The sequence below is a fragment of the Siniperca chuatsi genome, linkage group LG21, assembly GCF_020085105.1.
Source record: "Siniperca chuatsi isolate FFG_IHB_CAS linkage group LG21, ASM2008510v1, whole genome shotgun sequence".
NCBI classification, from domain to species: domain Eukaryota; kingdom Metazoa; phylum Chordata; class Actinopteri; order Centrarchiformes; family Sinipercidae; genus Siniperca; species Siniperca chuatsi.
The window spans coordinates 16582466-16597216 of NC_058062.1; the positions used below are offsets into that span (position 1 = coordinate 16582466).

The window sequence follows — 14751 nt, forward strand, 5'->3', positions numbered from 1 at the left end:
ACCACCGAAGGGAGAGCTAAGTCTAAACCACAGCTCCTCCCCACCTCTGTAGAAACCTATCAGATAGTTGTACATTTTCATTTAAAACTCTGTGTAATGTTAAGAATAGCATTCTTTTTTAGGATGATGGCTACAGATTAACAGCTTGCTGACTGTGGTTTTCTGAATAAAAAAGATCCTTGTACAAGATGCTTTTGATCCTCCAATTCTTTAATAAATGCCAAATTAAGGAATAGCTTCTCTCCAGACTTTTCTTTTGCAAATAAACGAACGCGCTGACAGTAGACCTTGCAACAATTACAACCCAGTCATAGCACCGTCCTGTGCTCCCCGTTTTTACACTGCACCTTCATCACTGTATCATCGTCATTATTCACCCTCAGCTCAGAGTCAAACCTGCATGTCCTTCTGTGCTAACTCTGCTGCCAGCTTCTTAGCAGCTTTGACAACAAACTATTTGGTCTAAAGAATGATTTACCACTGTGCTATATACTGTGTGAACACTGTTTTTAGGAGGTGACTGTATGAGATATTGTTTAAGACTGAAACATGGATAGCACAGCTACTCTCACGATTCCCCCTATACAATAAGTCTAATAGACAACAATCCCATTATGTCATGCAAGTAAAGAGAATCCATACAATTTGAACAATCTATTCAATACATACTTTCAGTGGCATTAATAAACATCATAACATTATGAATTAACATCAATTTACAAGCTATGGCTGCAGAACATTGACTCGGAAGCCAAAAGGTAAAGACATTTTACAAGGTCCTCAAGACCTGCAGGTCTGCAGAAAGTCCAAAAAAAATTATATTTTAAAAAGCAGGCTGTCAACACTGAGAATGTCTTCTCGTGACGTCAATCAGGCCTTTGAGCCCATGGGAACCACTGGATTCTAACTGCTGCTCTAATCGATATTTTTATATTAACAATTTAACAAGTTGTCATGTGTAATGTGAATGTGGGGTCACTGGTAGTGACAAACCCACAGAGAATTATCACCTGACTCTGCAGTTGGCCTCCACTCTGCAGAATGTTTTAGTCTGTCAGCTCATTGTTTTGGTTTTACAGCCGAAACACTTTCGCTGCTCTCATTAATCTTGTGTCTAGCAGCAGCAGGCTGTTGTTTATCATAAAGAGCTCTACTAGGTTATTTTAATTGGTTATTTGCTTAGACAAATCTTTCATTCAGGATTGCTATGAAAAAAATCTCCCTTGATAATCTAGCTACTCTTCTCAGAAATATGTTTCTGCCTAGTTTTGTTGTTTATCAGGGCATATTTCAACAGGTGGCCAGAAAGAGACCTCCAGTGGGATGCCTATACTGTAGCCAGTTGTTTGCTAACAGGTTAGCCATAACAACTGTGTAGGCTAAATGTCTTTGATCCTTAACAAAGTGAGTCTGAGTCCTCATTCTCGTGCCTGTTTCCTGAACTTGATCTCACGTTTGAGACGAGGCTAGATTAGCAACCAGCCAAAGCAGGCAATATTTCAGTTGATATCATCCTTACATTGTGCATATTCTTAAACAGACATTTATTAAATCTAATTATTATCTGGAGTCAGAGTTTGAAAGTTGATTAAAATGTCTTTGATTTTTGTTTTGGGCTGAAACAAAGTAGTTTGTTTATTATTTTATTTAACAGAGAATTTGATGTGAGTCTACAATGTTTTAAAATATGAAAGGAGAAATTTCATGAAATTACATTTCTGTTGCAAATCAGGACTTCATTACATCAGCCATATCATTTTAGAAAAAAAGTAACTAATACTGATAAAAGCTTGATAAACAATCCTATAAACATGTTACAGGTTCAGTCATCACGTAGACTTTGGAGGAACAGCAGCTGTAATTGTACAACTAACGTTTTATAACACCGTTATTCCTGTTTACAGTTAATTTATTCACAATGTACAGAGGTTTTATCACAGTTGTTATACAGTGTTCCTCAAATTTCAGGTTCATCGTGACGCCTCAGACCTTTGAACCTGAGTGTGTTTATGTAAAATACATTTTTCTGTTGAACATCATGATTATGTAGTGAGTGATTATGTATAGTATGAAAAAAAAATAGAAAAATCAGAGTCCATTAAAAATTCATTGCTCTCCAGTATATTCAGTCAAAGGTTACGAATATTATTAATGCAGGTGGGACAAACTTCTGTCATAGTTAGTGTCAAGCAGGAGAAACAGGGAATAGGACCCAAATGCAGAATAGGAGGCAGAGCAGGTGCAGATCAATGATTTAATAGAGAACACAAGGCTGACATGGGTAGTCAGACAGGCAGAAATTAAAAAACCAGGAGAGCATTCCAAACAGGCAAATGAATCCAAGAGGGAGCAGATAAAATCCAAAACACATACAATCAGTCCAAGACCAAACATGGTGCCCAAAGGCCAGGCCGCTTGACACCTGGTACAAAGACGATCTGACACTGAACGACGGAAACATTCTGACTTAAATACACCCAGGTAGGGGAGACAACGAGACACAGGTACGACTAATTAGGGCACGGCAGATAATCAAAAGTGGAGGCGAAAAAACACACACAGACAGGAAGTAAAACTAAAAAAACACACATGAGGTAGAACACTTACCAAAATAAAACAGGAAATAACAGAACACAAACCCAAAACCATGATAACTTCATTCATTCATACTTCATTTCATTTTAAATCTTTGTTACTGATGAAACTCATTATTAATAATTTGACTTGACAAGAATCAATTTAGTGGCATCAAACTCATTCAGTGACTTATATCTTTAGAATGGTTTAATCTGTATAAAATCACGGCAGCAACATAGTGCAGAGAGAGGGGAAGGTCCAGGGTCAAGTTTACCGTTAAACATCCATGCTGCAGAAACTGCATACAGACCAGGATCCGGTAGATGATCAATGTAGATGCATGTGAAAAGAGGAAGAATGTTTCTATGGAGGAACGACAGAATATCACACAATGTCCAGCCTCTCTGACTTGAAATACACCCAGAACTCAGGTCACTGGAAAGTTTTTATGGTTTTACCGGATCAATGAAGTGTCTTCTCTCTTTCAGAAAGAGTTTCAACATCTAGACTTTGATCTCTTCTTCCTCTTCAGAAAAGGCATATGATGTTTTGCTGCTGTGGGAAACAGCAGGAGAGGTGGTGTTGCTACTTATCCTGGTTCCCTTTGTGAAGGACCCTCCACCATAATGGCGAGACAGCACGTCAGCTGCTTTCTGGAACCTCTCTGCCTCCATTACAGGCTCCTCTCTTTGAGGAGACCCAGCGCTCATATCTGGTGTCCTCAGTGACCTCCTCTCCTCCTCTTGCTCTGTCCAGTTAGAGCTACAAGACTGCCCCCTGTTGTTCATGATCCTGCTGAATGACCCGCTACCCATGGAAGGGTTGGGTGAAGTTGCCCCAGGGCTCTGCACAGGCGTCTCTGTTAGAGAGCTGTCGTCCTCTTCTTCCTCTTGCTCTCCTTCCTCTTTCTTTCCTGCTGCCTGGCTGTGATTGGACATCTGAAGGCAGCTGGGGTTGTCAATCAAGCTCAGTACCTCAGTCATAAGGGAAGGGCCAAGGTCTACAGTGAACGAGGTGAGGGAGTCTGAGCGTGTCAGTGTGATGCCACTGCTGTCCGGTAGAGACCCTTTCCGGATGTCTCCATCTTGAAACTGTCTGTCAAGGCGAGAGAGGCGGGGCAGAGTGACAAACCCAGACTGCAGACCTGCAGACAGAGAGAAGAAAACACACCGAACTGAGAGTCACTGAAATGATCTGAACTAATGACACAACATAAAGAAAACGTCTCAGAGACATTCTTACACTTTAACTTTGTAGATTACAGCATAAAATCCTACAAGAATAATCTCAATGTCGGTATGTTACAAGAAATGTTTAAGGGACGTGTGTACAGTAGTAGTTAGATTCTGGAGTGAAGTTAACTTGATAGTCCTCAAAATGCAAATCTGCAACCTTTATTCAGGTTTAAAGCTGCAACTTTATCTGTTTGCAAATAACACACTGTCCAAAATACAGTGATTTGGACAATATACTGAACCATATTATTTTTAACCAGAAACATAATACATTTAAAAAGAAACTAATCAAGAGCAAATCATTTGTGGCCTTTAAGTACAAGCTGTTACATACAGCTGCTGTAAGTCTAGTAATTAAATTCGTTCACCACAGGGTGGCAGTATGTATTAACCCAGTAACCTACGACTGAAACTTCCCTACAGAGGCAGAGTTTTCTGGATAGACTTAATGTTACAACTGTCAGACAGTAGAAAACAGCAAGCTGAAATGTGTTGGTCTAATAATAAAGTTGTTCTTTATACAAGCGTTGCTGGAGTTTTTATCTCGTCAGACTTTTGACCATCTTCATGCACCTTGGAAGTAGGTGAGGTTGTGCCAGAAATCCCTACTCTTCTTCTAGTCCAGTAAAGAGTGACTGATGTTCAGTTAAAGGTTTCAATTGCAGGTTAGAGCTGTACAGCAAATTGAGAGAAATTATATTTACTTTAAATTACTTGTTTTTGTTTCCAGTTATAAGCCTTTGCAGAAAAGGTGACCTTTTTCTAAAATTAATACCCATTTGGTACCTACAGTACATAGTTTTGGAATACTTGTTTTTTCACTATTAGTGAATCCATCCATTTTCAAGACTGAAATCAGTGACTTTGAACTTTAAGACAGTGGATAATTACAACATTTGTAACAAACTTGTGTAAAGAACAACTGAGACAATATGAAAAGATGGATGGAAATAATGACATGGATGACAAACTGAGAAACCCACTGATGACAAAATGCTCCCATCATCCTTCAGTTCACTGACTCTCTATGCTAGCTCCACATCGCTCAGTTTGGGCAAATTTCTAATGAACTGTGTAAGGAATCTGGAGACGAAAAGGGGCTTTCCAGTCCAGGCTCAGCACACTGTTGCCTGATAATGAATGGTGTGTTTATGCTGTGTATTCAGGCAGTGACACATGCACACAAATATGACAGGAAATGCCCACTAAGTATCTTTCTTTCTCCCAAACCAGCTGTGTGTGTTTGTGTTTATAGACCTAATTGTGTACAGGTGTTGCCTAGGTGACTCCAGATGACTCAGGAGAAGCCCGCCTGTTTGCTGGTTGTCTTGGAGGAATGTGGGAACGATGTTGAAAGGGAGAGGGCAAGCTCACTCTCTCTGTTTGTGTGTTCACTGGCATTTATAGCCCTGTTTGCACCAAGTCAGCTCAGCAGCTCTTTATGCTGTTTGGTCTGCCGGAGAGTGAACAGTGAGAACTGCAACTGTAATGATCATTCTGCTCTGAGTTACTGTAACCTAAATATAACAAAATAAAAGAAAATACTCTGAATGTATGTCTCTTCCAGGATCTTGACATTTCTCATCAGATGCACATGCTCCATTTGATCTTATGTTATAGTGATGTTCTAAGCCTTGAACTAATGAATATAATCTGTGATGATTATGATTTTACCAAATCTCGTTTGTTTTTTAAAATTATTTATTTAAATTATTTTATATTAACACCCAAAAAACAGTTGTTTGAATTGGTTTGTTGAAGCTTACATGTTTTCTCGATTGCAGTCTTTATTGATTTTTATCCAAATTTTAATAAAAATCTCCCTCTAAATACTAATCATTGTTATATATTGTCTTTATTTCTTCAGACCTTTCAAAATAATTTTGTCTGATACCAGTTCAGTTTATAGTGGTAATGCTTATGAACACATAAAAATGAAGACAGACATTTAAAATAAAAGATTATGAGTGTCTGGGCTTAGCTACATTCAGCAGGTTCTATATGATAATGCAAGATTATAGAGGCTTTGTATGCTTTCAAATAAATGTTTGTGTCCATACGTGAACTAAATCAATCCTGGATGCGAGTGCTTGTTGAGTAATAACATCAAAATATGCTTTCTTTGTCCAAACTTCTTCTATAGGTTTAGCCTAGCATCAGCACATCATGGAAGTCAGCCAGTATGAAAACTGACATAGTCCTGTTCATATTGTGAGGTTCGACTTTTTTTCTGTTAACTGTGCCTTACTGGCATGCACACCACTGTGCTAGATGTAGATGAGATCTGTACACACACATACACAGCTCAAGTTGATTTGGTGTGAATTAATCTGCACCACTGTAGCTGCTGTGACGTAATCAGATCAGAAATCAGAAATACTTTATTGATCCCCGAGGGGAAACTCTTTTGTTACAGCCGCTCACTATCACGTCAGTGCACACAGGAATAGAAGATGTAAAGTACAGAGTGGATTACCAGTTGATGATAAGTATGTACGGTATAATAATACAATGTTATAATATAAGTAATAAGTAGTAGTGCATGTACTGTCAAGATAAGTGTAGCTTATTATGATTATTATGAGATGGTGGATATTGCACAGCAGTAATAGAAGTATGAATAAATAACACCATGCCCTATTGTCTACTTAATAAACTCATATTTGAGTGTGATCCTTCATTGCTTCACTTTTCTGAGACTATTACATTTTCTCAGCTCATGTTAATGAAGATGATCTTGCTACTAACATAAGCCCCGTCCCGTGCTGGAAGTAATTATCTATATAATCTCACCATATGTGCAGAAGGAGTCATCTGTTGAGCTGATGGAGCTGGGAAACAGCACCCTCTGTCGGCACCCATTGGGGGAGTCCATATTCAGCTGGGGCAGGGAGATGGCGTTCTTGATGATAGGTGAGATGTCTGGTGGTGGGGATGACAAGTCACGGGAAAACCCTCGCGGCCGCTGCCCAGAGTTCTTCCGCACATGCCGAAAGGTACGTGTGAAGAACCCGGTTGTCTTGGAACTGTTTGCCGAGTCTGGACTTCCTGGATCTCTGGAGCTTCCGTAGTTGCTAAGGAAGGAAGTGTCACCAAACACCTCCCCACCACGACCAACATGCATAGTATGTCGGAAGTCACCCAGCGGCGGGCTGATCATATCCACAGAGAGCTCGCTCTTGAAACGGCGTTTCCCCTGAGAGCCAGACACAAGGCCCTTAATCCCTGGCAGTTTTCCCAGACTCATGGTGGCAGAAAAGTTGTGTAATTTCCCTTTAATTCGAATGAGGGTGTCTGAGCTCTAATTACATGTCAGTCAAGTTTAAATTCCAGTTTAGGGTCCACTGTAAAACCAGAGAGAGAGAAAAAATTGTAAATGCCGGGACAGTGAGAACAGAAAACACAAGTATGTGGTTGTTCAGTCGGCAGAGAATGTGTATGTAATCCATTCTCCACACTGCCAGAGCCAACTATTCATCCACTCTCGGCCCACAGTTTCCCTTTTGGATCTACACTGAAAGATGCCAGTATGGATGTAGAGTCAGTCAAGTCCCCGTCGACATCCCGTTCTGTTTCTCCTCTTTCTCTCTCATGCACAGCTAGCACTGCACATCTGTCCAAAATGACCAAACACTCAGCTCACTTCTCCTGCACAACAGCAGCTTTCATGACAAAATAACAAAGAAGATGAATTACAAGGTCCTACTTCATTCGCTCTGGTTACCACAGCTTATGTGGTTGGAGTGTGGGACTTGCTGGATCCTTGTTCAGATTTGGTTCAGTGAATGACAGTTCAGAAACACAAAGTCCAGCTGCAACTGCAAACACATTGAGATGTAGTTTCAGTCAAATAACTCAGCTGGTTTGTGTTACAAAAGACAAGAAACAAACTGATGTTTACACTGTGTTCACTTATCTCTTTTTAGACTTGGAGAACTGTGTGTGTGAACAACTTGTGTTTTGCTTGCAACACTAAGAGGATCACCTCACCAGGAAGTCTTGTACAACCAAAGTATTTTTAATTTGCCTTTTACCCTTTTTACCTTTTTAAAAGAAGCTTTTAAGAAGCAGAGAGTTAGAATTTTAATAACAAAGTGAGACTGGCCAGTGTGTTGCACCAGCACACTTGATGAAATACATAAATAACTCTGTTTAGGAACTTTATCGGTCCATTTCCACCAGACTGTGGCTTCCTTTCACACTCTTATTTAGGTTTCAGGTTAGCCTACAAGCATTAGTACCTGAGTTTATGTCTGGTATTAGTACCTTATGTCAGTTCTCTGTGGTTTTTAAACTTATTTTAGCATCCCACCCACACTGCATGCACTGTTCTCAAGCAGTGATGAAACACATGCATGACAAATCATTAAATGGAAAATGTTCATCCCTTTGTTTAGTGATTAGTGATCTACATTTCTCCTGCCTTCTCCTTTTGGCTTCAGAAACCTTCAGTTATTTTCTATAATCCTTCACTTTTAAAGAAAGTAAATCACAAAACACAGCTGAATGTCAAAACATCAGTGTCTCCACTCCGTTGCTTACTGGCAGTGAGTCCTTTCTGCATGTGTGTTCAATAGATCCCAACTTCTGAGAGGATCTTCTGTGTCTCATCCAATAAGTTGTTTTGCACTTGTCTTCCTCAAACTCCAAGCAGAGAGAGCGGGGTGGGGGTCCACAGCCATACACTGTTTCCCACTAAAGAGGTTTATCCATGTGTGGCACCACACTGTCCATGAGACATCCTGTCACCAGGACTGTCGCCCTGCTTCTTTATCCACTGTTCCCTGGTCCCTCTGCACCCAAGACACAGACCTTTTGAGAGGTTACCAGAGCAAAGGAAAAAAGAGGGTGACGCTTACTTAAAAAGGGCAATAAAGTAAGGTACTGTAATCCAGCAACTGTTTTGTCTGCATCATCCTCCAAGATTGTCCTTGCACTGGATTAGCTGCTAATCCCTTCTGTCTTCCCTCCCTCTCTGACTCCCTCACTTGCTCTCTGCCTTCTTCAATCCACTTAGTTCTCCGATGGTTTCCAGGTAGGGGGGCTTCTGTGTTTTCATTCAGTTCACTTAAGGCCAGCTAAGAGAACAGATGGAGAGAAAAGGAGAGAGATGTGAGTTACACACTAGACCGAAGACTTGAGCAGGAGCATTCAGGCGCACATAAATGTGTCAGGCAACTAAAACTTTGGACTGACTGATGCTGGGAATGTTTTTCTCTCTGTGTGTTGCCAGAGGAGTCAGCAGGTTCTCAAGAATTTGTTCAGGGACTGAACTTGACATATAAAACCCGAGTACACCGGGAACTTTGAAGAGTCTTTTGTTCACTTTCTAACTCTAACTCACATGACTTATACAGTTTATAATTAGATTTATTTTAGCACATTAGGAGATTAGTCAATCCACAGAAAATTGCCAACAGTTTTGATAATCGATTATTTAAGTTATTTATCGAGCACAAATGTCAAACATTTGCTGGTGCCAGCTCCCCAATGTGAGGATTTGCTGCTTTGCTGCGGGTTTTTATCATCTGGTTTTGGACTGCTGGTTGGACAGAAAATACAATTTGAAGACTTCACCTTGGACTGGCCATTTTTCACTATTTCTTGACTAGCTGGTAATAAAAAATAATCATTAGTTACAGTTTATTAAGTTGTTCTATGGGTGGGTAGCGATGTTCCAAATGTAATATTTATGTTAGAGGGAATCCTTACCATTCTTTTTTAATTTTTACATAATTTAAATGTAACTGAATTAAAAACTGTCTGCATGTTCAACCACACTGAGCTGCAGAGATGCCAGGTCTATCTGACGGATTTATACATAACATGAATATCGTAAATCCATTTCTCTGGAGACAGATATTTTTCCTACAACGTCCAAAGCCCCTTTGTATCTGTTTTTCCTGGATACACTCCGAGCACCTTCTTCCTGTCTGCTGAAGAAATGACTCCAGGGCAAAGGGAGCACTGTAAGCTCCAAACACGTGACCTCTCCGAACCGCAGCCAGTGTTGGATTAATGTCGCAGGTTGCTGGAGTTACTAGACAAGGTCTAGCTGCCAAGCCATTCTGGACCTGTGATATAACAATTTGAGCAAGGTGATGGTGCCACTCTTACTGGGCACTGGCCCGGGCTAAGATTACCTTCCCTAAATCTTTCACTAATCCCAGTTTTTCAACAGAACGAATGTTCAGTAGTGGTCATCACAGATAGCATCCACTGTCTGTAACCTCTTTCATCTGTCCTTCATTTTGTTGGTGCATTTCAGTCATAGGATGCCTAATTCACAGCTTTTCATGTTTTTCTCCTGCTTTTATAGCTTCCAATTTCTCTTACCCCCATATCAGCCTTTTATATGGTTTTCTTCTTCCTTCATGGCTTTGTGAGCAGTAAAACACAGCTCAACTCAGATCTCTTCATGTACAATAAAGTCTAATACCAGCACAGAAATTCACTTTGGGAAGTATATTCAGAAAACTGGCCTCATTAGAAACACACAGAAAGACATTTAGATCTGCTAAACGTGTCATTTATCCATACATTGTACCTGCAGACTTCCATAAACAAGCCTGTTTTGCGTGAGCTGCTTGACTGATTGCAGAGACAGAGACAGAGACAGATGGGGAGGGGGGGGATATGGGGTTGGAAAGTGTAATGGGAACAGCGTGCAATGGGGAGAGCAGACCAGACAACATCTATTATGGCCATCAAATAAAGGATCTGAGAACGCTGATGAGAAACACATTTTTACCTCCTTTTTCTATGTGTCTTTTCCCCCAGACTATTTTTGCCTCTTTCTTCAATCTTGCTGTCTTTTATCTCTCTATTTTTCCCTCTGTCACAAACACACACACAAACATACACACACACACACACACACACACACACACACACACATGAACACTGACAAACATGCTTCCCTTCTCTGTCACTCTCCCTGCTGCAAGCAGATTTACTGTGTTAGTCAAACATCTGGTACCACAGAGCCACGAATTGCAGAAAAGGGCTCCGAGGACATTTGATGGACTGTTCAATCCCAGCAGCTCAGAAAGAGATTCATCTGTGCACTCGTACATGGACTTACACACACACACACACACACACACACACAGGGCTGTGTCTCAGTGGGTCAGCTCTGAGGTTGCTTCCTCCGCTGGACCGGAGGACCATGGTCCTTTTACAGCACGGCACCAGCAAACTGTGGTTGAGGTCAGAACACCCTGAACATTACGCATAGCTCCAAAATACAACATGCACTCACTTTACAAGGATCTACAGCTGCAACGTGGCAATACACTCCAAGGCCTGCCAGGTCCTTACGGTGAGGGTGTCTGGATGTGTCTCTGCACTGCAGTGATAGCTAACTGTGATGATTTATGAATGTGATGATATCTGGTTGGGTTGTATGATATCTGAGTGTGATGACATTGGTTCATGATGTTGTCTGACTGTGTCAGACTGTGAACACAGGTATGTGTGATGTGACATATGTGTCATTCAGACTTGTAAATTAACCTCCTCTTCACTCCCTCTCCTTTTCCTTAATGCACTACTGAGTCAACAAAATAACTCAAAGGAGAGACATTTGAGATAAGAATCACTGAACATTAGACCAACTAGTTTAATGACGTCTTCTACAGCGCACAAAGACTTCAAAGAAAACATTGCAAAAAAAAAAAAAAAACAGCAGGCTAAGCAACCAAATCAATCTTTATGGTCAGGTTTAACCCTTGCCACCATTCACTAGTTTCGAGAGTTCTTTTTTTATGTATGGGACAACAGAACACAGGGGAAATTAGGCCAAGGAACAGTGAAGTGCAAACACATCTCATGCAATTTGAATAGCCATGCTGAACACAGAGCATGGAAACTTCCACATAGAAAACATAACAAACAAACACAACAGAGAGAGGCACAGTTAAAGGAACACTCAATCTAAGTCTTGTTTTAAAAGTCTGTATAATTTCGGCAGGGTAGACTCCATGGCCGTGGCCTCCATTTCCACCTTGATTGCTCACTCTATCTCTTTCGATTTTTAAGGTTTTTCATATTGTCCTATTTTTTCAGACTGTCCTCACCAGAAAAACGTAAACATGGGTCGTAATAAGCTGCTTGCAGCAACGGCCCATGTTTACGTTTAGCGACTTCTAGTGGTCGTCGTAATTATGACTAGAGCAAACCAGGAAGTCAGGTGACGTTAAATCAAACGTCAGCGTTGAGTTATTTAAATCACGTGATTTACGTAAGGTATGCTTGCAGCCCGTCTTCAACTGTCACCAGTAGGGGCGCTAATTTAGGATACGCTCCTGTGGGTGTATTAGAGGATAAGAACAAACGACCTATGTGGTCGTAAGGGTTGGAGGACTTGTTGACTTTTTTGTGTCATGATCTTCACCACTTGAAAAACATAATATTTCCCAGCTACCTTCAGGGTGTGCCATCATGATCATATAAAACCTATCCACATTGGAAATGTAAACCCATTATTATGCATATATTTAGTTTAGTGTTTTGGTTTTTTGCTTGTCGTTCTGCAGGCAGGACAAAGGTCACTGTCCATTTAAGACCTACACTTCAGCAGGCCAGATGTTTGGATGGTTGAAGGACAGTCTAACCATGACGCCACCTCCCTGACAGGCTGGCAACCCACTGATCTGAGATCAGGCACAACTCTAGGAGAGTTGTTCTGTGGTTCCGCTGGAGGAGCACAGTGACCAATTGATTTAGATTGTTTCCACCAAACACCACCTCAGCAGGACCCGAGCTGTAGTTCATGGTACTCTGTAGGATGTAACGCTGTGTGAAGTCAAATGACATATATTACAGTTCAGTTTTCAATAGCAAGTTCTGATGAAATATGACCTAAAAAACAAATCACCACTGAACTAATGGGAAGTGATGCTGTAGAAGAGGATGTACAGAAGGTAGAGGGTAATGTAGTGTACGTGCTCATGAAAACGGTTCAACTTTAAACAGTGCAAACACTGCAGTGGATCATATTAGGTCGGATGCCAAATTGCAGCATTTGGAAAAGTTGTTATTTTATGACGATGCAGTTTGTTTTGTATGTTGTCAGGATTTTTGAGACTCTTCCTCTTGATATATTTTTTTTATGCACCTGCAATCTGGACACAGATTATTTGGCCTCTCTAGAGCTCCGATAGTTGTCTCAAGCTTGCCTGCCAGATGTTATTTAAAGCTGATAAATGCTGTTAATTGGCAATCAAGCACGTTTTCTGAATAATTTAAATGAGCCAAGAGAAACATGAACTCACCTTTTAACCAACTATGTGCGCAGTGATGCAGCACTGTAGCACTGTATTCAACAAGTGCAGACTATATGCATGCTGATTCATGAACAGTATAAAGACATACAGTATGTGACAACAACGTGTCTGTCAGGCGCACGTGGGCATAAGCATGCAAAAGATTATGTGGTGATTTTGTAAGAGATCCAAGATGAAGCGACACTTTGCTGCCCTCACTGCTCTCTACTTCTTCTACGCAGAGATGCACTCAAACGTTATTTTATAGAAAGCCAACAAGACTGGATTACATTTAGACTGTGTAGTAACTTACTGTAAATAACTGTTGCTGTTGATTTTGACATGACCCATAGCTATTTGCAGTACAGGTTCCGCAACATACATCGAAAAAAGTGATTTACAAACTCCGCTTATCAGAATAATCTTACCTTAAAATAAAGTCAGAGCGCAGTCGCTTCGCAAAGAGACAGCTTCACAACCTCTTGTCTCTGTCATCCTCCTCGGTTTGTGGTCTGGACCGTGTGTTTCCGCTCGGACATGAACTTTGCATCAGTGCTACGCGGCGGTGCAGCGGCTCTGTGCTGCTGCTGACAAGTGGACTGGAAAGAGATGGAGAGGAAGAGGAGGAGGGGGAGGTGGGTGGACTCCAGAAGCGTGAACGACTAAATAACAATGGATGTTGAATGAAGCCCTAACCCTAATCCAGAAAGAGGTAGCTAGATGCCTGAAGTGTGTATTGTGCTGTACTCTCTCTAGTCTGTGGTCATCAAAGGAGCCAGTGTGATGAAGAAAGACAAGGCCAGAGGCTGCAATAATAAACCACCGTGCGCATGTTTGTGATTTCAGCGTGTCTGTGTGTGTGTGTGTGTGTGCGGAGCCTCCTGATGCTTGAACTCACCAGGTCGTCATCTTGGATCCTCTCTGTCTGCCATTGCACAAGAAATGACAAATGTTTGACATGTGAACCGACTTTAAATTGAGGATAGCCTGCAATGGATATTTAATCAGAAACATGAGCTGAGATATGGAGCAAACACAATGAAACACACACACACTCAGATATCATCTTCTGACCTTTACTCAGCTCTGTAAACATGATCTCTTAAGAGTTCCCGTGGGTGTCATCAACCTTTCTTCTCTCTGTGACCCCTCTTCACCTCTCTCTTGACAAAATACACTCATCACCAGCTTTCAATTGGACATGCAACAATGGTGTGCATGTGTGTGAGAGTGTGCACATGTGTACATCAGGATAAGATCATTTTTCAAAGGGCATTTTTAACCATTTGATCATAGTAATACCTCTGATCCTGCACTTCTTTGTGGAAAGCTCCACATCTCTACATCTGGTATAAAGTTTAACTTAATGGAGGAAAGGTTAGTGTTGGCACAGGCTGTTGCTGAGAAATAAAAACAAAAACATTCAAGAGATTCCTCTGGATGAACAGCAGCCCAAATGTCCAAGCCGAGGGGCCACGATGCAGATTTGACAAACAGAAATCAATTTACTAACTAGAAATGAACATCCCATGACGTGTGGGGAAACAGTGGAAACACAGGAGAGCATGAATTGACGGAGGGATGAGATAAAAGAGAAAAGGGAGCAGAGTGGACACAGGAGAGGAGGCTGAGGAGAAAAGGCAGTCAACTCCGAGCAAGGGCAAAAGGGGAGT

General features: G+C 41.1%; 1 protein-coding gene across 5 annotated transcripts; it reads right to left on the minus strand.

The window, feature by feature from the left end:
• Positions 1-1710: 1710 nt before the first annotated feature.
• On the minus strand, positions 1711-14072 carry LOC122868616 (cdc42 effector protein 1-like). 5 transcript variants are annotated; one of them, XM_044180752.1, is made up of 5 exons: positions 13507-13917; positions 8355-8890; positions 7519-7630; positions 6606-7156; positions 1711-3721 (listed from the first exon to the last, which is right to left on the minus strand). In XM_044180752.1, exons 4-5 carry the CDS (start codon positions 7057-7059, stop codon positions 3081-3083), a joined length of 1095 nt encoding a protein of 364 aa, XP_044036687.1. In that variant the 5' UTR covers positions 7060-7156; positions 7519-7630; positions 8355-8890; positions 13507-13917; the 3' UTR covers positions 1711-3080. The 5 variants fall into 5 exon arrangements, with proteins under 5 accessions (XP_044036687.1, XP_044036684.1, XP_044036688.1 ...); XM_044180749.1 differs by adding an exon at positions 13977-14072 and having other exon boundaries at positions 6606-8890; positions 13507-13677; XM_044180753.1 differs by lacking the exon at positions 7519-7630.
• Between the last annotated feature and the right edge of the window lie 679 nt (positions 14073-14751).

Bases quoted from the DNA above. Each gene is read 5' to 3' on its own strand.
- LOC122868616 (XM_044180749.1), bottom strand. From the start codon at position 7,059: ATGAGTCTGGGAAAACTGCCAGGGATTAAGGGCCTTGTGTCTGGCTCT. The intron at 3,722-6,605 runs GTGAGATTATAT...CTCTGTCTGCAG, and splicing joins TGACTCCTTCTGCACATATG to GTCTGCAGTCTGGGTTTGTC.